Source organism: Aedes aegypti, chromosome 2 (assembly GCF_002204515.2).
Source record: "Aedes aegypti strain LVP_AGWG chromosome 2, AaegL5.0 Primary Assembly, whole genome shotgun sequence".
Taxonomy (NCBI): domain Eukaryota; kingdom Metazoa; phylum Arthropoda; class Insecta; order Diptera; family Culicidae; genus Aedes; species Aedes aegypti.
The window spans coordinates 6,662,690-6,683,639 of NC_035108.1; the positions used below are offsets into that span (position 1 = coordinate 6,662,690).

General features: G+C 37.2%; 1 protein-coding gene across 11 annotated transcripts in view; it reads left to right on the plus strand.

The window, feature by feature from the left end:
* Positions 1-20,950, plus strand: part of LOC5579310 (prominin-like protein) — a 198,086-nt gene that overhangs the window by 142,449 nt on the left and 34,687 nt on the right. For 8 of the 11 annotated variants that reach the window (XM_021839832.1, XM_021839834.1, XM_021839827.1 and 5 more), the window contains 5 exons: positions 561-1,037; positions 15,875-16,148; positions 16,273-16,625; positions 16,693-16,817; positions 17,039-17,062. In XM_021839832.1, the coding sequence (XP_021695524.1) occupies positions 623-1,037; positions 15,875-16,148; positions 16,273-16,625; positions 16,693-16,817; positions 17,039-17,062 (1,191 nt within the window). In that variant the 5' untranslated portion in view covers positions 561-622. The remainder of the gene's footprint in view (positions 1-560; positions 1,038-15,874; positions 16,149-16,272; positions 16,626-16,692; positions 16,818-17,038; positions 17,063-20,950) is intronic. The other 3 variants (XM_021839833.1, XM_021839835.1, XM_021839824.1) reach the window with 1 other exon arrangement.

A 20,950-nucleotide genomic window follows, 5' to 3' on the forward strand; every position in this document is an offset into this window, starting at 1 on the left:
CCCTACTAGTCACATACGACCATAAAACGATGACCATAAAATTTGATGAGCGATGGCTTTTCTGTCGCTCAGATTTCTTCTTTAAACTTGCACGGTATCGGCTTTTGTCCAAGATATTCGCTCTTGACACACTGAAAGTAAGCTCACAATTGATTGTTTTTGCCCTCTAGTTCCCGTTCCATCTTTCTCCAATTGACCTAATTAATGGCATTTACATTCCCTCGGGGGAAATACACTCGAGATTGTGCCATTACAGTCGTGGTGTATCGTACAGTGAATCCACAATTAAGAATCACCCACAATTTATGAATCAGCTGCCTTTAAAGGACAAAATAACAGTAAAAATAGCACAAAGCATCACGGAAACATTTTCGCTTATAATTTATTTTGAGTAAAATTGTTTACGTGATGTTTTGTGTTGATTTTTGTTGTTATTTTGTCATTCAAAGTCAGCTGATTCATAAATTGTGGACGATTCTTAATTGTGGATCCACTGTATAAGATAAGATTATTTGCGTAGCGTTCTAATTCCCCTACCTTCTTTTCTTTCCCTTTTGCAGGTCGAAGAATAATTCAATCATTCCCGCCGAATCACGCTGCAGGCCTTCCGTCATCCGTCGCGATGGGAGTGCCCCGAAGTAGCAGGACCAGTACCAAAGTGAAGCCCTCTCCAAGCAGCCATCCGACGACCACCGACAGCCATAGCCAAATTGCCATCACAAGCAGCCATCGAAAACGGCATTCCTCCACCACAGACATGATCTCATCGACGCGGCAAAACTGGCACAGCTCAGGGTCCCTGTGGACACTGGCGGCCTTCACATTGCTCATCGCCGTTTTTAGCAGTAGCCAATCCAGTAGCGTACAAGCCGCGGAGTCCTTCATCCTGAAGATCCGCACGACTGAGTTTACCAACGTTAGTGAAACGCCAACCTTCCTCAGCTCAACGGCCTACAATGCCCGCGGGATGGCCCCGTTATACAATCTGACCAACCTGGTGATCAAGCTGTTCGTCGACACGAACCCAGTGCCGGAGGGTAAGTTCCATTGCCACAGTTTCCCGCTAACCCACATATCGCGTGACTTAGTTTTCCACCCCAAGACTTACATATTGGTGATTTGTTTTCCAATGAACGGATAGAGGATGGTACTTGACAACTTGCCGCAAAACAAAGGCATTTTTTTATGAATGAAATACACACTGGAAGTGGAGTCACAATAGAGCCCTGGGTAAATCTCCCAACGATAAATATGACTTTTTGAATACCTAATAAAACCCCACATGGCTCGCCCCGTTTGTTCTCTTGCAAAAAATAGTGATGTCTTTGTTGTCGCAACTGCAGTTTAGATTTACCGTGTGAAAATTGGAACACTCGATTGTCCCTTGTTCACTATAAGCTGGTCTACTGGTCCGTTATAGTGCGAGAAGATGATTGAGAAATTAGGACCTTTGGCAATATGTGCATTGTTCTCCCATTTGCTTGACCGCTGAAGTGGATCGCGGACAGTTTTGCATTCGTTGTAAGTTTCGCCAAAATCCAATGTCGCATTATTCGCTTCTACACCGACCAGATTACCGGTGGTTTAATTTCCGTTAGTTGCATTGTTTCGCACGATGGATGGCGTGTCGTCGCTAGATGCTAGATGCTAGACGATAAAGGCGGATCAAACATATTGGATTACAAAACAAATGCCATGGGAACAAGTGGAGCTTCTCCGGTCGGTTGACCATGATGGACCGGGGTCGGTTGATACGGTTGGCACTGATTTGCGGATTAGGACAGCTGCATGGTGAAGCAGGATAGCAAATGGCGTGGAATAAACCGCTACTAATGATTTGGTGGAACTTCTCATTAAGGTTTAATCGAAAGTTTTGAGTTGCAGTTTCGTATTCTAATTTGATAAAGGCATTATTTACAGATGATTTTCCATAACTCGATATTTCGCATCACGTATCGAGTTATAGAATCATAGTAAAAGTTGATTTTTATGATTACCTCTACGGTCCATTGAACCGCGGCTGCACGAATTTTGTTATCTATAGCTCCTTCATATTAAGTTATAGGGAGTCGACTGCACTATCAGAAAAATATAAAATATACAATAATGAGCGCCGATGATAATTGCCACTTACTTTCCGTTATCAACATAATATTGAAAATTCAACAGAGATCTAAGTTTGATTTTAGCCAATCCTCCTCAGTGTTACAATCTCAACCTTCGGAGAAGACAACGAAATGTTAGTCAGATCAACATTGTTACTTAACCCGTATGAAGTCGCCGGGATGTCTAGTTTTTCGAGGATCATTGGAATTTTCGAAAACGTTCATTGGTTAGGATTTATGCCGGTGGGTCAAGTCGTAAATTGGTTGAAATTTGCGTGCTAAACTTCAACATTTGCAAAAGCTAACTCAGAAATGATCGTGGGAAATCATTTCAAGGATATTGACCACCTAGATGACAGGCCTAGTAATTTGGTGGTGAATCAGTTTTTTTTACAAGATGGGGAAATTTCTAACTATTCCCTAATTGTCAACTATTTTTCGATTTCTAGATAATGAATATCCTTGTTCGATCAGGTCTGAGCTCCTTTTTTCAAAATGATAATGTTCAATACCCAAATTTGCCAATTTAGAAGAAAATTTGGCCTATTTGCCAGTTCCACAAAGGTGCCATAAGGAAACGATAGAGTACCCAAAGGTCCCATTGTCTAATTTGGTTAGCACATGACGTCCGTTGTCGAAACTTCAAAAAACAATTTGAAATAGAGTCATCATGTATGTCATGATGTATATCAATTAGTTGGGTGAAATTTATTTAAAAGGAAGTAGGATTCTCTTTTACCCGACTAGATCCAGTGACCCACCGGAATAACTCCTGACCGATGGATATTTTCAAAAATTACAATGTTCCCCGAAAAACTAGACATCCAGGCGATTGCATTTGAGCTAAAACGAAAGCAATCCGCCAAGAATTGTTAAAATAGCTGCAATTTGAACTTTTTCCCATTTTGACGGATACAGCTTAAGACTGTCACAGGATTGTGCTACTTTTTCATGAATGTCGTTTCCCCGAATGACCCGTTTTCCCGAAAGACCTGTCTCCTCCGAAAAGTGATGCAGTTCAAAAAAGTACAAGAATAGTCTCTAGTGACATAGTGCTGAACCAGAAAAAAACGATAAGCAACTTAAAGAAGCAGATATTTGATCATTCTAGACTAAACACATTACTAAAAATGCTGAGGACGGCAAAACTCGAAAAACCTTCCAATCAAATAAAGAAGGGTGCATATCCGATGATTACCACCTTGAATTGAAAACAGTTATAACAATTATGAATGCTAGAAACTTTTCGGAGAACTGGGCCATTCGGGGAACTGACATTCGGGGAAAAATAGCACAACCCTGTCGCAGTTATCGCAGAGATAAGTTTATGTTTTTGGATAAGGTAGAAATATGAAAATCACATTTGGTTGGTACTACAATACAGTGCTGACCTGATTTTACCTGCCCCCGATTTTGTCAGATTTTTGACCCGATAATGTCAGCTTATTTAGCATAGAATATTTTTCGTTATGTTGAATATGTTGCTTTTATTTAAACTGATCACATTTGTTGATAATTGACATCAGGAAACGCCCATAAGTCACGTTACGCACTAGTCACGTGTAGCTTTGATTTAGTTTAACACTACTAATATGACCTTCAACACCTCAAAAATATTTCAAAATGGGGCAAAATATAGAAAGTATTATATTTTTCTCTAAAAGTTTGACTTGAGAACTAGAGATAGAAAAAAATCACCATAACATAAAATAATTTGATATCAAATACTGTTCTGCCTCAAATTCACAACACTTGATTTTGTATGGAGGTTTTGTTGAAATATTTCACTAGAACATTTCCTGAATATGTGAATCAGTTGTGACTCAATTTCATTGTTCTCAAAGCTATTTAAGACACTGAAATTAGTAACGATTTCTTAGTTCGAGGCCAGTAAAACTAACTCAGATGATTTTTGTTTTTTCTGTGAAATCATACCTTTGACTACTAATTATTCGTCTTCTTTTTTCTTATGTTACGTTCCAACTGAGACAAAGCTTCTTTCTCAGCTTCGTGTACTCCCACAATTATTAACTAACGACCAACTAAACCAACACAAAACAAATATGATAGATTCGCGAACAGGCTCGGTATGAGTAAGTTTGCACCCATCTGCTCGGGAGAACATACCAAAAGACATAGCAAAAAAGTTCGCGAACATTAAATTTTACTCGCGAGTATCCGAACAAGTTGTTTATTATGGTTTTGACAGACAAGTCAATTGTATATCCATAAAATCGACAGAAAACTACCCAAATCAATTGCATATCCAATACAATCGACCATCAAAACCTCTTGAAAACCGGAAATCTCGGAGGAGAAATAGCTTTTCTCCGAAACGCGCAATTGACTCTTATCAGCTCTGAACACGATCACGAATTACTTTATCTTCGTTTACTCGCTAGCACGACAGATTCGAGTAAAATGAGTAATTTTCGATGTTTGAAGCAAAATCCTACTTCATACTGTTACATAAAATTGGCATTAAAAATTATTACTTTTATCAGTAATCTCAATAGTTTACAGTGAAATTAAGTAATGAAATTGACTTTTCGGCAAATACTAGCTGATGCAAGGCTATCTGATACATTTATGGCACCGTAAGCCTGTTCTGAATATGAGTCAGAATGGCATTTCATGAAATAAACCATTCGTTGATTTTGAGAAACTCGACTTTAAATATAATCTTATGTGGATTTACTAAGTGTATGTCTCTCACTCAATTTTTGCCATATATTTATTCGAATGGACCATTGTTTTATTTGATAGGCCCCTTTAAAACACATTCTAGGAAAACTAAAAATATTGCCATATTGGACAGTTACTAAAACATTCACAAAACTTCAATAAGTTCGGAAATGGTAGTTTGCGAGATTTGTGTTTTGAGCTAAATATGCTCCATACTAAAATTTCTACTATGGAAATTGCAAATAAATTGTTTGGCACGTAACCTAGGGTATCCCACCAGAATTCAACTTTTCCTCAAACATTTCTAATTGTCTACTTGATTTTTGAAAAAATTGGTAGGTCTTACCCGCTCTTTAAGGACCGCTCATTAATTACGTATGGGGTTATGGGGGGAAGGGTAATTTGAGATTTCTTACGCGCCATACACATAATTTTTAATTTTCATGCAAAAAAAAATCTTATCATCACCAAAATTATCGTAGAAAACGGCTTTTTAATTGGTGTAGATTTTAACCCCTCCCTCATAAAGTCTATTTTGTTTGTAACGTGGTTCATCAATCAATATTTACAGTTCAAAAGTTGAAAAACTGGAACAAAAACAAAATGTCCCGATTTTGTCAGCCTAAAATTCATCGATGGGCTGACAAAATAGGGTCCTCACTTGTAATACGGTGTGGTTGTGCTACATTTATTCGAATGTCATTTCCCCGAACATAAGTTCTCCTAATATCCGACTTTCCCGAATAGCCCACTTGTCTGCAAAGTTTTAAGGTGGTGAACTAATTGGTAGGCTGTTATGCATCCTTATTAATTTATTTTTTTGGCGGTTCTTTCGAGGTCCTCAGCATTTTTGACATTTAGATTATCATAATAATTAAGAAAATTTCGACTTTTAAAATAACCTGACCAAAACGGGAACTGAACTCGGGTCTACGTCACTTCCTTTGCCATTGAGGCTATCCAAGCACATGTATAAGAAGCTGATATGAATCGAAATAGTGCTGATGGTTTTTCTTCTTCTTCTTGGCATTCACGTCCACACGTCCCGCCATTTTCGCATTCGTATACAGGTACGATTATACTCTATGCACAGGGAAGTCAAGGAAATTTCCATTACGAAAAGATCCTGGACCGACCGGGAATCGAACCCAGACACCTTCAGCATTACTTTGCTTTGTAGCCGCGGACTCTAACCACTCGGCTAAGGAAGGCCGCTGTGCTGACGGTTACTGATAATTTTTCACAATGACACAAACTTAAGCTAATGGGTCATAATACATAAGTTGTACTCTTGTAGAATACCTATAAGTAGACTCGACTAGTACACGACACTGAAGACGGCCTTACAGTTGAGGTCGAAATACGCGTATCTGTCAAAGGATACAAACTCTAGTGGAATTAAATGGTATAATACTAAATTCGGGTTTTTTCATCTACCTATTTTTTAGTTTTTAAAGCTAGGTCGTAATCAAATTATAGCAAATATTCAAAGACATTCTTCATTGTAATGTGCAGCTACATATGTATGTATCGTTCCCTCTTCATTACCAGTTCAGAGAATTGGCCGAACAATGCCCTCTGTCTATCGAGACAGTTCGCTACTTCACCCTTTCAGTTTTGACTCTCTCGCGCGCGTAGATCTAAACGTTTTCATATTCATATTCCGTTCCAGTTGTGCACCCCAGCATGCATAAACCATCTGAGCGACTCAAGACCATTATTTTGTATTCATTCCATTCTAGCTGCTGTGGTAGTGTCCAACCATATCGGTCAGCACTACTGGGAGGACCACCACGCAGACAATCGTTCAAAAAACGAACAAATTGTTAAACATTCTGTTCAACCCATTGAGCTGTCGTTTGTGTATATGCAGTAATAAATGGATGTTTCACCATCAGAGGAGTCATCGTTCGCCAAAACCGAGTGAAACCCCTATTTTGAATATGACGCGGCAGAAGCGCTTCCTCAAGCATGATTTGGCCAGTTTGTCGCACGTACCGCGGGGCAGATTAACCGTTTTTTTGTCGTAATGATACTTTGGTTCGTTGTCCGTGTTGTCGTTGAGAGGGTACTGAAAGATAGGTGGATGGGGAAAGACGAAATTCTAAATCTACCTTGTCGTTTTATTTGCTAACTGCTCTTCCCGTTGGAAAGGGGTTCTCAGGGAAAATCTCTAACAAGTAAGTCACTATTTTCCCCTTGCAATGAATCCTGGTATAACATTCTAGAGAATCAAAAGAAGTCTACAGAGATGCTTACACTTGTTTAGCGCAAAGATTTCTTATCCTCGAGCATCTTCTCCATGATTCTGCAGAATTTGTTCTAGGAAACCCTACGCAACTACCTCCAGTAATTTTCTCAGGGCTTACCTTGAAAATTTTCCTAGATTCCAGGATTTCTTGTAAAGGTTTAACCACAAATTCTCCCATCGATTTCCCCAGTAGATACTTTAGTAGATTTTCCAAAGATTTAGGCTGGAGCTTTATCTACGGTTTATCTGAGAGATTGCTCCAAAAATCTTAAAATTATTAAGAACTTTTTTTAAGAATTACTCTTACAAGATTTGTACAAGAAATTCGGAATTTTAACAGAAGTTTCACCAGAAAGCATTAATTTGTTTTAGATATACTTTCCAGCTTTTTACAGGGATTTTTTCAATAATTTCTCAAAAAGTTTTCTTTACTATATCCTGAGGATATTCCTAAATAAATTGTTTAAGAACTTACTTGGAAAATTTTTCAAAGAATTTCTAGGGGACTTCCAGAGAAAAATCTTAGTAGAATCTGTTGAGCAGTATCTGAATATATTAGGGAAACTCCTGGTTGATATCTGAAAGACATCCTGAACGACTTGCATTTTGAATAATTCATAATCAGACAAATTACTGCTTGAATTCTTAAAGATGTCCCAAAAGGAATAACTTTTTGAGGAAAAACGCAAGAAATCCATGATGGAATCTTTGAAGTAACCGTTAACCTCAAATAAACTGTACAGTATGGCGTATAAAAAAATGCGAAAATTGTACAAACTTAAATTCAGCACATACAAGCATGGTTTCATTTACTTTTATAGTTGAATGTAACTTCCGATAACTGTAGTATATTCTGATATTACAGTCATCTCTCCCTTACTCGATATTAAAGGGACCATCGAGTTAGGGAGGTATCGCGATACAGAACACAAAAGCAGTGCAACTGCTATCCAAGGGACCATCGAGTTAGCCATGAAAACCAACTTTTACTATGGTTCTCTAACTCGATATCGAGATACGGAATATCGAGTAAGGGAGAGTTAACTGTACTTTAAAATTTAGGAAAATTTTTGTCACTGGTCGTTGATTGTTATATTGCTGTGTGCATTTGAAATGCAAATATCAAATGCGGGAACACCAAATGCGGTAAGATTTTCAACAAGGAAGGCGAAGTCAAAATTTAATTTTCTTTGCTAGGTTGGCGGTGATATGCATCAAGGTTGCTAAGTATCTTTTGGTTACTTTGTGTTACCGCATTTGAAGCTCAGTTAGACTGGATTTGCACGTCAAACGCAAACAGCAATATTTTGTAGTGTTGTTTAGATGTTGAATGATTTTCAAAACAATGCACTATGGTCCAGGAATCAGTTTTACGCGGAAAGATGCATTTTGAGCTTTAGAATGAAACATTAGACAAAAACGGTCTTCTACAAAGTTGTTTGTATTAGTTGAGCCCATTGTTTGGTTTTATTGACAATTAGGGTGGACCACATTTTCATAGAAATTGTGTAACTAACTTTCTTATTTGTAGAAATTATATTATACATGCTTCAGCAAAGTTGTAGATCTTTCAATTTCAAGCAACTTTGCCAAAAAAAGTTTTTTTTTATCTCTTAAATTGACCGATTTAGAGCTTTTTTCCTACGGTGACATAGGGTGGTCCGAACAAAACTGGTTTTCTGGCTCTAGAGTTTTCAATTCAAATTTCTCATCAAAGTAGTCTATGAAACACTTTTAGAGCTTTGAAAAATGCGTAATTTGGTGAGTAAAGAAACTCGCTATCTCCTTTCGTTTAGGAGTTATTGTTGTTTTTCTGTCAAAAACATGCCTACTTTGATTGTGAATATCTCTGATTGGGGCAAACATAAAAAATATCTTTTGACGGCGTTCGAAAGACAAAACAAAATTGAATATTATATCAAAAAATTACAGATGTGTTATTTTTGTAACTTTAATAAAACGTCTTGAAAGTCAAATATTTTTTATCACAAAAACTTTAATAACTTTTGAACTAAAATAGATATCAGCAATCTTTTTGCATGAAAATTTGCGTTTTTTTGAGTTCTGAAAGTCGTTCATAGACGACTTTGACGAGAAAATAATATTAAAAAAACAAGAGTTGAAAAACTTATTTTTGTTGGACCACCCTGCGATGATTAGGAAAAAATGCTCTAGATTGGTCAAATTTTGAGCTACAGAAAAACTTTTTTTGGCAAAGCTGATCAAAATTCCAAGTTCTACCACTTTGCCTAAGAGCATATACCAGTAATTTTGCAAATAAAAAAGTTGATTATATGATATGTGTGATATTGTGGACCACCCTAGTTTGAAATGACACAGTATGAAAGCTTACATTTTTAGAAACAATTTTGTAGAAGATCATTTTTGTCTAAAATTTCATTTTCATGCTCAAAATGCAAAATAATAAAGAAATACATACTATGAAAATCTTCAAAATAGTTTTAAAGCCCTATCTTTCTTATTTCAGATTTCTCGTCAAAGCGGTCTATGAACGACTTTTAGAACTTAACAAAACGAAAATTTTTATGTAAAAAGATTGATGATATCTATTTTAGTTCAAAAGTTATTAAAGTTTTTCTGCTTAAAATCCTTTGTTTTTCAAGGAATTTTATTAAAGTTACAAAAATAACACATCTGTAATTTTTTGATATAATATACAATTTTATTTTGTCTTTTGAATGCCGTCAAAAGATATTTTTTATGTTTGCCCCAATTAGAGATATTCACAATCAAAGTAGGCATGTTTTTGACAGAAAAACAACAATAACTCCTAAACGGAAGGAGATAGCGAGTTTCTTCACTCACCAAATTACGCATTTTTCAAAGCTCTAAAAGTGTTTCATAGACTACTTTGATGAGAAATTTCAATTGAAGACTCTAGAGCCAGAAAACCAGTTTTGTTCGGACCACCCTATGTCACCGTAGGAAAAAAGCTCTAAATCGGTCAATTTAAGAGATAAAAAAAACTTTTTTTGGCAAAGTTGCTTGAAATTGAATGGTCTATAACTTTGCTGAAGCATGTATAATATAATTTCTACAAATAAGAAAGTTAGTTACACAATTTCTATGAAAATGTGGTCCACCCTAATTTTCAATAACACCAAACAAAGGCCTTAACTAATACAAACAACTTTGTAGAAGACCGTTTTTGTCTAATGTTTCATTCTAAAGCTCAAAATGCATCTTTCCGCGTAAAACTGATTCCTGGACCACTGTGCAATGGCACTTTTTTATTATAACAATCAGATATTTTATCTTCTGAACAAATGATTCTGTTCAAAGTACTGCATAATACGGTTTATGGACAAAAGGTCCAAAGACAAAAGCTTGAAAGGACAAAAGGTCGAAAATGGTTTACTTGGTGGGAAATTTGTCCTTCTTTGAAAAAAGGTTTCCGACCTTTTGTCCCTTATGTTTTGTTCTTCGACCTTCTGTCCTTTCGACCTTTTGTCTTTCGACCTTTTGTCCTTTCCACCTTTTGTCTTTTGACCTTTTATCATATATTCGCATAATACAGTGATTATTCGTCGAAAACATCTATTATTAGGAGTATTGAGAATAGTTTGATAATTTCACTTTTTGATTTCGAAAGATCAATGCTTTATTTTTGAAACTTTAATTCTATTCAGAAAACTGGAAGGATTCTCATTAAAATCTCTTTTCCTCTCATCAGAATCTTATCAGAATTTCCAGTAGAATCGTTTCTGGATTCGTATCAGAATCGTCTTTGGTTTCTTATCAGTATTCTCTCTGGACTCTCATCAGAAGCTTCTCAGAGTTCTGATCAGAATCGTTTTAGAGTTCTCATGACAATTCTACTCTGTTACTGCTTAAGGGTCTAACTGAGAGATTTCTCTTCATCGATCCTCGTTTTTTCTAATAACTTCGCTAAATTAGATAAATCTGTAGTAGTTCTTGTTAATGAAGCAAGATATAGTGATTCTTTAAACAAGAAAATATGTTACGAAAATAGAATCAATTTTCTGCGCTAACCCAAAGAGGGCAACGATGAAGAGTAATCGATGAATGCAGATGAGCCCTTATGAAAAAAACAATGCGGAATTCTTTCTAGATTCAATTTATTCTTTCTTCCTCAATGGGAGTGGGGAAAAATCCATTTCAGCAGCTCAACAGTAGAGTCATTTTCCTAGGAATCCGTTCAGATTTCTCATAAGAATCCTATCGATATTCTCAACAGAATCTTTCCAGTATATTTATCAAAATCTTTTAAAATTTATTATCATAATCTTTCCAGGATTGTCATCAAATTTGTTCCAGGATTCTCATCAGAATGCTCTCGGAATTTCATCCAAATTCTCTCGATTTTCTTATCCAAATTTTGTCCAAATTCTCATCAGAATTTTCTCAAAATTCTCATCAGAATCCTCTCACAATTCTTACCAGAATCTTTTCAGAGTTCTTATCAGAACCCTTCTTTGACTCTCAATAGACTCCTAAGTTCTAATCATATCCTTAGAAAGTTGCTCATCAGAATCCTTTCAGAATTTCCACCAGTACCTTTACAGTAATCTCATCAGAAATCTGCCAGGATTCCCATCAATTTTTTTTTTTGCAGATTTCTCATCATAACTCTTCCAAAGGTCTCGTCCGATGCCTTTCTAGGTTCTCATCAAAATCCTTTCCGGATTCTCATCATTTCATCATAAGCCTTCCTTCTCATTATAATCGTTCCAAGATTCTCATCAAAATCATTCAGAATTCTCATCGTGGTTCAATCAGGATTATCTCCAGAATACTTCCAAGATTCTCTTAACCCCTCTACCGGCAGCTTAATTTTTTATCCCAAAATAAATATTCAAATCGTTAAAACTTTTTTGTTTTTCAATATTTTTGCACCATTTTTTCACAAATTCTCAAACAACTCTTCTAGTTTAGGAATCCGTGTCGATATTAATTATTGGTGATCTGGTTTTAAAGATCGATGTTCCTTGGGGGACCGACATTTTCCATATAAAATGTCTTTGGTGGCCATTTTGTTATTGATCAATTTATCAAAAAAAAAAAAAATGTGGGCTATATAACGCCAGGTAATAAGAAGCTACTCTGAAAAAATCATACAAACCGGTTCAGTATTCTTGTAGATATCTGAAAATTACGATATGATGTTTTTTGAAGTTTTTAAGTTCCTTTTTTGGCCAACATTGTTCCAGAAACCAAATTGCTCATTACTTAAAGACGGCTGCACCAAATTGCTTCATTTTTTCACAATATACTCTCATTGATGAATTGTTACGAAGAGTGAATATCCGAATACGATTAAAATTCTATAGCCTGATAAATTAACGGGGGGTTCTAGTAACGGGTCGGTCCCCCAATGAATTTTGGAATATCTTCAACACCAGATGACCAATGATCAATAACTGCACAATTCATAAAACTAGAAGAGTTTTTTGATAACTTGTGAAAAAATAGTGCAAAAATATTGAAAAACAAAAAAGTTATAACGATTTGAATTTGAACTTTGCGGTAAAAAATGAAGCTGCCGGTATAGGGGTTAAGAATGGTTCAGGAATATTCATCAGAATTCTTCTAGGATTCTCATCGGAAACTTTCTAATGTAGTTGCCAGAAACCTTTCAGGATATTTAGCGGAAACCTTCCAGGATTCTCATCAGAAACTTTCCAGAGACCTCATCAGAATCCTTCTCAACAGAATCTTTCCAGAATTCTTATCAGCTTCCTTTAAGGATTCTTTAAAAGAAAAAAAATCCTTTCCGAATTCTTACAAGAACCCTTCCAGTATATCAAGAAATTCGAAAACAAATCATGATCTTTCGAAATCAAAAACTGTAATTATCCTTTGGCAAGTAAATATATAAAATCACATTATTACAGCATAGAAATCTGCATTAGAAATGGGTTGAATCTCCTGAATCGCATACTGAGATTTCCGGCCTCCTATATCTGAACACGACAAACGGTCAAGTGATTATTATACACATGGTTGGGGGCGTTATAGAAATCCGCGTTATAGGGAGCTTATGGGATTTCATCAATTTGGGGGTGTTGTCGAACATCTCGTATGCTTTAAGAGATAGCACAGTACTGTCTTCGGCGGTGTTCCAGCACTCAGTACAATTTACCTATAAGAATTGAGGATCATCCTTTTAGTTGCGAACTTGGTTGGTAGGAACACTTTATTTGACTTGCTCTATATGAATCTTGAGAAATAAGAATGCAAACTTTGTAACATATGATATCTGTAGAGTCGTTAAGCTACTTAAAAACTTTGCCCAAGACTCCATCTTTCTATCTTAGCTATCCGCAAAACGAAAGTTTCTTGCTCACTAGCGCCATATAGTGGCAAAATCTTCAATTTCTTGGCGCAAATAATGTTAGCCCCTGTGATACTGAACAACTTTGCCGAAGAAACCATCTTACCAAGTGGTCAGGGTACTGAGCTATTCGCAAAACAAAAAAATCCATGCTCATTACCGGCGCCTGGTGGAGTATTTTCGTATCAGAATGCCACCGCCTGTCAGCCCTTAAGCTACTGACATATGTTACAAAGTTTGCATTCTTATCCCTCAAGGTTCATATGTTGCAAGTCAGAAAGGCGCCCCTACAGGACAAGTTCTCAACTAAAAGGGTGATCCTCAACACTAGATGAATCGAAGCCAAACTTCAAATTTTCAAGAGCACCAATCTGGAGAACCGATCTCCCGTTTGAGCTGACCAATCGATCAAGTTTTCAGTTTCTTGAAAATTTATAGTTTGGCTTCGATTCATCTTCCCCTTAAAGGTAGATCGTACTGAGTGCTGAAACTCCGCCGAATACTTTGCTATGCTATCTCTCAACATATACAAGATATTCAACAACACCCCCAAATTGAAAACTCTCATAAGCCATAGGTCTCCTATGATGCTCTAGTGTGCTTTATAAGAGTGCTCGTAATAGGAATGCGCGTTATAGAAATGCGTTTTACAGGAGACCCGACTGTACTGTATTCATACACATCCACATAAAAATATTCGAAATATATTACAATTTTAACAAGAGTCACTGGTGGAGTAGGAGGTGGTGTACACTATATTTCCGACCGTGTATCCGGATTAACCTTCGGTATCCAAACCTGTGTGGATGATTTGGAGGTGCAACTAATCCCCTGCACAAAACCGTTATAATTTTGAGAGTTGATCTCTTGAGTGAAAAGATATGAGCAAAATAGTCCAACAAAGTCGTCCATGCTTTTTAAGGGTTAATATGATTTCCATATTCGTCAAAATTTGATGAAAATTAAATACTGAGGTCTTTACAAATTTTTTGTAGAAATTTGTTTATGGGTAAATACAACTGAAATGAATATCGGCTCATAGCTTTTCAGTAAGACCGAGCCGCATATCACTGTTACGTGAAACTTCAATTGAGGTTCTCAGAATAAATAGAGTAAGGTAAGATATGTGGACCGTGTTTTTCGGATGCAGGGAATCAACATCACTGATTCTGCTATTCCACTGTGCACTACTACTTTGTTTCACTTCTTCACTACACTGTTCACTTCACTATACACGATTTGTATTCACGGCGGGTCAAAACAGAACTATCTCGAGTACGCGAACGTGTCGCGTATTTATAGCACCGCGACACGTGTTCTAGAAGGACGCGGATATTTCTAAAAGCGCGTGGAAAAATCTCGTAACTTGGTCACTCAGTACTGGAAGGGAACTCACGAGGTCATTCGGTAAGTCACGGAAACATTCGCTCATTATGGGAACTCTCGACCACAGAGGCGTCGGCAGGATGGGTCGTGTAAGGGGCTGCACTCGGGTGAGTGCCACGGGTCGGGAATTAAAGTGGCGTGTGTTTTGCGACTCACTCTTTTACGGCTCGTTCCGTACGGAACAATATGTTTAAGTTTCCAGTGTCCCAGTTAAAAATTTCTTCTATCATTTGATATGGGCGAATGTTCGAAAGTATGCGAAGAGAGAATTTTATCTCATGTAGGAGTAAAGTGACAGATGAAAATCATGTTAAAGACGAAAAACAGAGTCTAGTCTAATACAGAATCTAAATTAAATTTTTGCTTCGTTTCTGTTCTCCATATAAAAAACTATGCTAAAACATGATATGATGATTTTCGCATTTTTATGGACCAGCCAGTGATACGAGCAGTAGTACTTGCTTAGATTATTCCTGTTTCCTGAATTTCTGTATGGTCTCTTCTTGATTCCTCTTTGGTATCTTTTTTCAAGTATAAGGTCTCTTCATTTTTATTTCAAGACACTCAGTCGCTACTCGTCCTGGGCTCGCGACATTCAAATTCTCGCGTTTAGTGTCAAAAGGGTGTATCTGTTGTGATAGATTTATCTTCTTCAATTTTCTCTTTGAATCATAACACGAAATTCTATCACATTTTACGATGCAACATGATGAAGGACGATGAGTACCTGCTTTATACTGAATCACGAACAGCAGTCGAAAACAGACTCCCGGCGAAGTCATTAGCTAAGAGAAAATCGATGCACTGCATTTACGCTCTTATGATACTGAACATGAGAAATCATTTTCTTGATTCTAGAATATACTGTAAATGAACTGTCACTCACCTTTTGAGAAACTCTGTTTGAGCCGAACTCAATTGGTGGACTGGACTATCAAGTGGATGATATAGCCTGACGCGAAGTAGGGCATCTTATTCAATTTGCGATGATTTATCATCGCTTCCATGTACCTATGTCATAATCGGCACGGGGGAGTCGAAACTTACTCTTTCTCCCTTCGTTGATTGGTTCAACGTGTATATTTATAAATCTAATGTGATTGAATTTTCCCTCCCTTCTACTCGTTCTAGGGTACCTCATCGTCCGGGAAGGAACCATCGACCTGGGACCAAATGTGCAGGAAAACAACTGGGGACCGCTCCTGCGGGAGTATTGGGCCGTGCTGTTGGTGACGATAATCTGCGTCCTGCTGATCGCCCTGATGCCCATCATTGGTCTGTGTCTGTGCTGTTGTCGGTGCTTTGGCGGATGTGGTGGCCGCACACAACCCTTCGATAAGAAACACGACACCTGCCGGCGGGTGCTTTTGGGATTGATGCTGATTTGCACTACATCATCACTAGTGTAAGTACTGAAACAATTTCTCCTGATCGACAAATGTTCATGGTTCTAAGCTAGAAAATAAAAGTAGCACCCATTAGTGGGGTTTTTACGTTTCATTTTTAAATTGAAATTCCTCCTTTTCCAGGTTCGGCGTGGTAATAGCCTACGCCACCAATAGCTACATGCAGCAAGGGGTGGAGAATATCACGACCTCGGCGAGGTACGGTGTCGACGATACACGTGAATTCCTGCAGTCCACGTCGCGGCAAATCTCCCACCTACTGGACACCAACTATCAGGAACTGAGCAGCCAGCTGAAGAAAACGTTGAACGAAGCGTCCGACATCATAATCCAACGGTTGGAGGAGGAATCCAAGGCGGAGAAGCTCAACACGCTGAACGATTTTGTCGAACAACTGCCAGCCATCAAGCTCAATCTAGACCGGATGACGCTACTGACACGGGAACTGCGGGTCAATGCCTCCCAGCTTAACGATGGTATGTGGCTTTTGCGGTTTTCCATTTATGCTTTTGAGCTTCCTCATAACTCTTTCGCCCTTTCCAGGATTACGTGGCGTCAAGCGTGAACTGCTGAGCTCTTTGACCAAGTGTGGCACCCAGGAGTGTATCAACGTGATGGAGGACTACAAAATCGGCCGCTTGGACACCAATGGAATCGATTACAATTCGGTGAGTCGAAACGTTCCATTTTAAGTGGCAATTAAACGTAATGAGTCCTTGCTGTTCTAATCATTTCATCAATTTGTTCTTGTCTTCAATTCCATGCTGCTATTCCAAATATCCGTCTCCGTTGTTGGTGGACATATTAAAAACACATTTTTAATCCCTTGTTTGCGTCCAATAATTTAATCCGTTTTTTCCGACAAATATTATCCAACACACATCCACAGATACAAGACAGATATTTCCCACGGGTAGGTTCGATTCGTTGTTATAGAGGTTTTTTTTGCAAACATAAAGGAATGGAGACTAAGCCACGTGAACAAAAAAACTAGAGCATGTTAATATACCACGTGTGTGTCGACTCCATTCCACAGTATAGCATTTGCATTGGCTCGGTGTTGTTGGTTTTGCTGTTGTATTATTTTGCCTGTTTCCTTTCTTTTTATTCTTGATCAATAAGGCAGCGTCCATTTATTACGTAACGCTAAAATTGAAAATTTTCGACCCCCTCCCCCCCGTCCGTAACGTTTTTTGTATGAAAATTTTTAAATTTTTGTATGAGCCGTAACGCTTGAGCCTACTCCCCCCCTCCCCCTAGAGCGTTACGTAATTTGTGGATGCCGCCTAAACCCATTTTTCAATAAGGATGTTTTTTATTATTTTTTCATCTACTTTCCTTTCCGTTGTTGTGGTATCGGCATTAGAGCGTCGTTCGACACAAGTCTATCATCGGCTCGCTCATATTTATAGTACGAAATGCGAACTGGTGATAGACTGGAGGGTTGACTATGTCAAAATTTTCTTCAGCTATATTTACACTTATTCTTCTACCGATTACTCCAGTTGTTATTCTAGAAAATCTTCCAAAAAGGTGGATTTTCAAGGAAACCCTAAATATTTTATCTAGGTATTTCTACCCTGGCGTTTTTCAATTTTTTCTTCGAGCCATTTATATATGGATTGAATCAAGAATTCATCCACGGTTTCTCCTAAGAATTCCAACAGGAAATCAATTAGGAACTCTTCAAAAAATCTGTCCAAGGATTCCTAATTAAGCCGCCCCTCTAGTAGTTTATCCAGCATTTCATACAGCAATTATTTTTTGTCCAAAACAATTCTCGTCAATTTGTATTGTCCAAACAATTCTCGGATTATTTATCATGGATTCTACAATGGTTCATTTAAAATTTTATGCCAGCAATTAGTAAAGCAATCATTCCCGTTATTCCTACAGATCAGGGATTCCGAAAAATGCTTATAATGGGATTATTTAAATTCAGGGATTCCGAAAAATGTTTATAATGGGATTATTTAAATTCAGGGATTCCGAAAAATGTTTATAATGGGATTATAATTATTCCAGCAATGTTTAGACAATTTTTCGAGATTTCCTCAAGAATGCAGGAGGTTTTTCAGAGATCCTTTCAGGAGTTCTTCAGGACAACTTCAGATGTAACAGAGATCATTTTGGATTTCTTTTAAAAACTTCTCTTTTTTCTAGGGAATTTTCTAAATGAGACAGAGACAACCTTGAAAGAATTTCTGGATTAAGCCTTCCTTATGGAATATCTTAACGAAGCTCTAAAGGAATTTTTAAAAGAATGTTAGGTGGAATCTCTGAAGTAATGCATGATGATATCCCCGAAGAAATTCCTGGAGGTCTCCAGAGATGCCTACTGTTTAAATTCTTCGAAGATTTCCTAAACTTCCGTTCTTGGAGGAAATTCTAGAAAAATAGATAGAGTTTTTTATGGATTCTTTGGAGGAATTCCAAGTGAAATCTCAGGTTGAATTTTTAACGAAATACTTGGAGAAATTCCTAAGGAAAAAAAATCATGAAAATAATTACGTGGATTTGGAATACCATAAGAATAGTACACTCTAACCTCTTTTTTATAACCGTTATACTGCCGTGAATCGTAAGCCAGTCCCATCTGCGTTTTCGTCAAAATTGAGTTGAGTTCAGTTTTCAAAATATCTTTCAATGTTCTTTCAGCAGCGCAAATCGGATAATATGACATTCCCATGTTTCCGAACAAATCATATTATCCGATTTGCGCTGCTGAAAGAGCATTGAAAGATATGTTGAAAACTGAACTCAACTCAATGGCCGAAGCACAAATGTTCATGTGGCTGGCAACACTGTTTAAGAAGAATTGATAAAGTATCAAAATCATATAACTTGAGTGGAATGAAACAATAGAATGCTTAGCAACATAGGAATACTCTTCAACTGTGATCCAGTTTTTCATGAAGGGTTCAACATTTTGTCTCAGCATGTGTATCAAATTTCTACTCGTTATTTAAGTTGAATCTTGTGCAAAGTTTTATGTATTTCGTGTTACACATTCTTCTTCTTTCTGGCGTTACGTCCCAACTGGGACAAAGCCTGCTTCTCAGATTAGTGTTCTTATGAGCACTTCCGCAGTTATTAACTGAGAGCTTTCTTTGCCGATTGACCATTTTTGCATGTGTATATCGTGAGGCAGGTACGAAGATATTCTTTGCCCTGGGAATCGAGAAAATTTCCTTTACGAAAAGATCCTCAACCAGCGGGATTTGAACCCACGACCCTCAGCATGGTCATGCTGAATAGCTGCGCGTTTACCGCTACGGCTATCTGGACCCCACATTACGTTCGGGAAAACATTTTTGCGCTGACAACACTGATAAAATGGTTCGAATAAGCTTAATACAGTCGAGATCTCCTAAAAGGCACACAGATGAGGGGCGTTATAGAAGACCCAGGGCTTGAGGGTTTTCAATAATTTGGATATTGAATTGGTTATTGAATATCTCTTATGCATTATAATAGATAGATAGCATCAGTACTTAATTCGGCGAAGTTTCAGTACTCAGTACGATCTACCTTTAGGAGTTACGAAGCTGTCCATTTGTAACGTAAGGCAATTTTCAGGATTTTTAAACCCACCTCCCCTTTTTTGTATTAAAATAAAAATAAATGTATGGCGCGTAAGAAATCTCAACTTAAACCCTTATGTAATTGATGAACGATTCCTAAAGATTATACTTTTAGTTGAGAGGCCGATAGGGACGCTTTTTTGAATTTGTACTATATGAACCCTGAGGGATGAGAATGTAATCTTTGGAACATATGATATCTCTAGATCCCGACGATCTGAAAGGTTTGGTGTCTTGGGAAGAGTTGTTCAATAGCTAAAGGGCTAACATGCAATGGTTATTGAGCTACGGAATTCCGCCACCAGGCAGTGCTAGTGATTATGATTCTTTTTTAGGAGACGCCATTTTTCCAAGGGGCCAAGCTATCCGCAAAATAATATTCATTCTCACTAGCACCACCTAATGATAAAATCTCAAATTCATGGCTCAAACAATGATAGCGTTTGAGCTGCTGAACAACTTTGTCGTAGACGCCATCTTTCTAAGTAGTCAGGATCCTAAGATATGAGAAAAATAAAATTTCGATTAAAGGTCGAGCACTCGACACCGAAGAATCGCATAATTATCGGGTAAATCTTGATAGTTTACAGGGTTGAGAGGAAATGATGATTCCTTTCAGCCTGTAAGTGACGTAAGTTAGGCCAGCGCTTCTTAAGTTAAGCCAGCGATAATTTTGGCGAAAATCTTCTGAAGATTCTCTTGTATGGTTCTTTCTATTGATTACCGTAAAACGGGGCGAATAGAAAAAGTGGGGCGAATAGAAACAAAGCGACCTTTAGTTAAAAATGCGACTATTATGCAATGATAAACTTTAGAAACCTACTGAAATATATTTTTTTCATTAGTTCAATAACAACAGAGTATCGCTAGACTATTTTCAAATTAAAAATTTTGCTACATTTCTCATTAAAAATTTGAGAAGAAAATATTGAAATCTCAATCATTTTTGATAGCTTGAAACATCCGCCATTTTGGCTGATTTCAAAAATGATCTAAAATTGAACTTGATTTTAAAATTTTTTATTTTTTTCTTCACTAAGTAAATACATGTTAATATTTCTTCAAGATGCAGTAAAAAATGTTTTTATTTTCCCATTTAAATAAAAAAAGTATTGATATTTACTGAACAATGTTTCTATTCGCCCCATTGCGGGGTGAATAGAAACATACAACATTTTCATAAATCTTTGTACGATATAATTTTTATTTTTCTACAG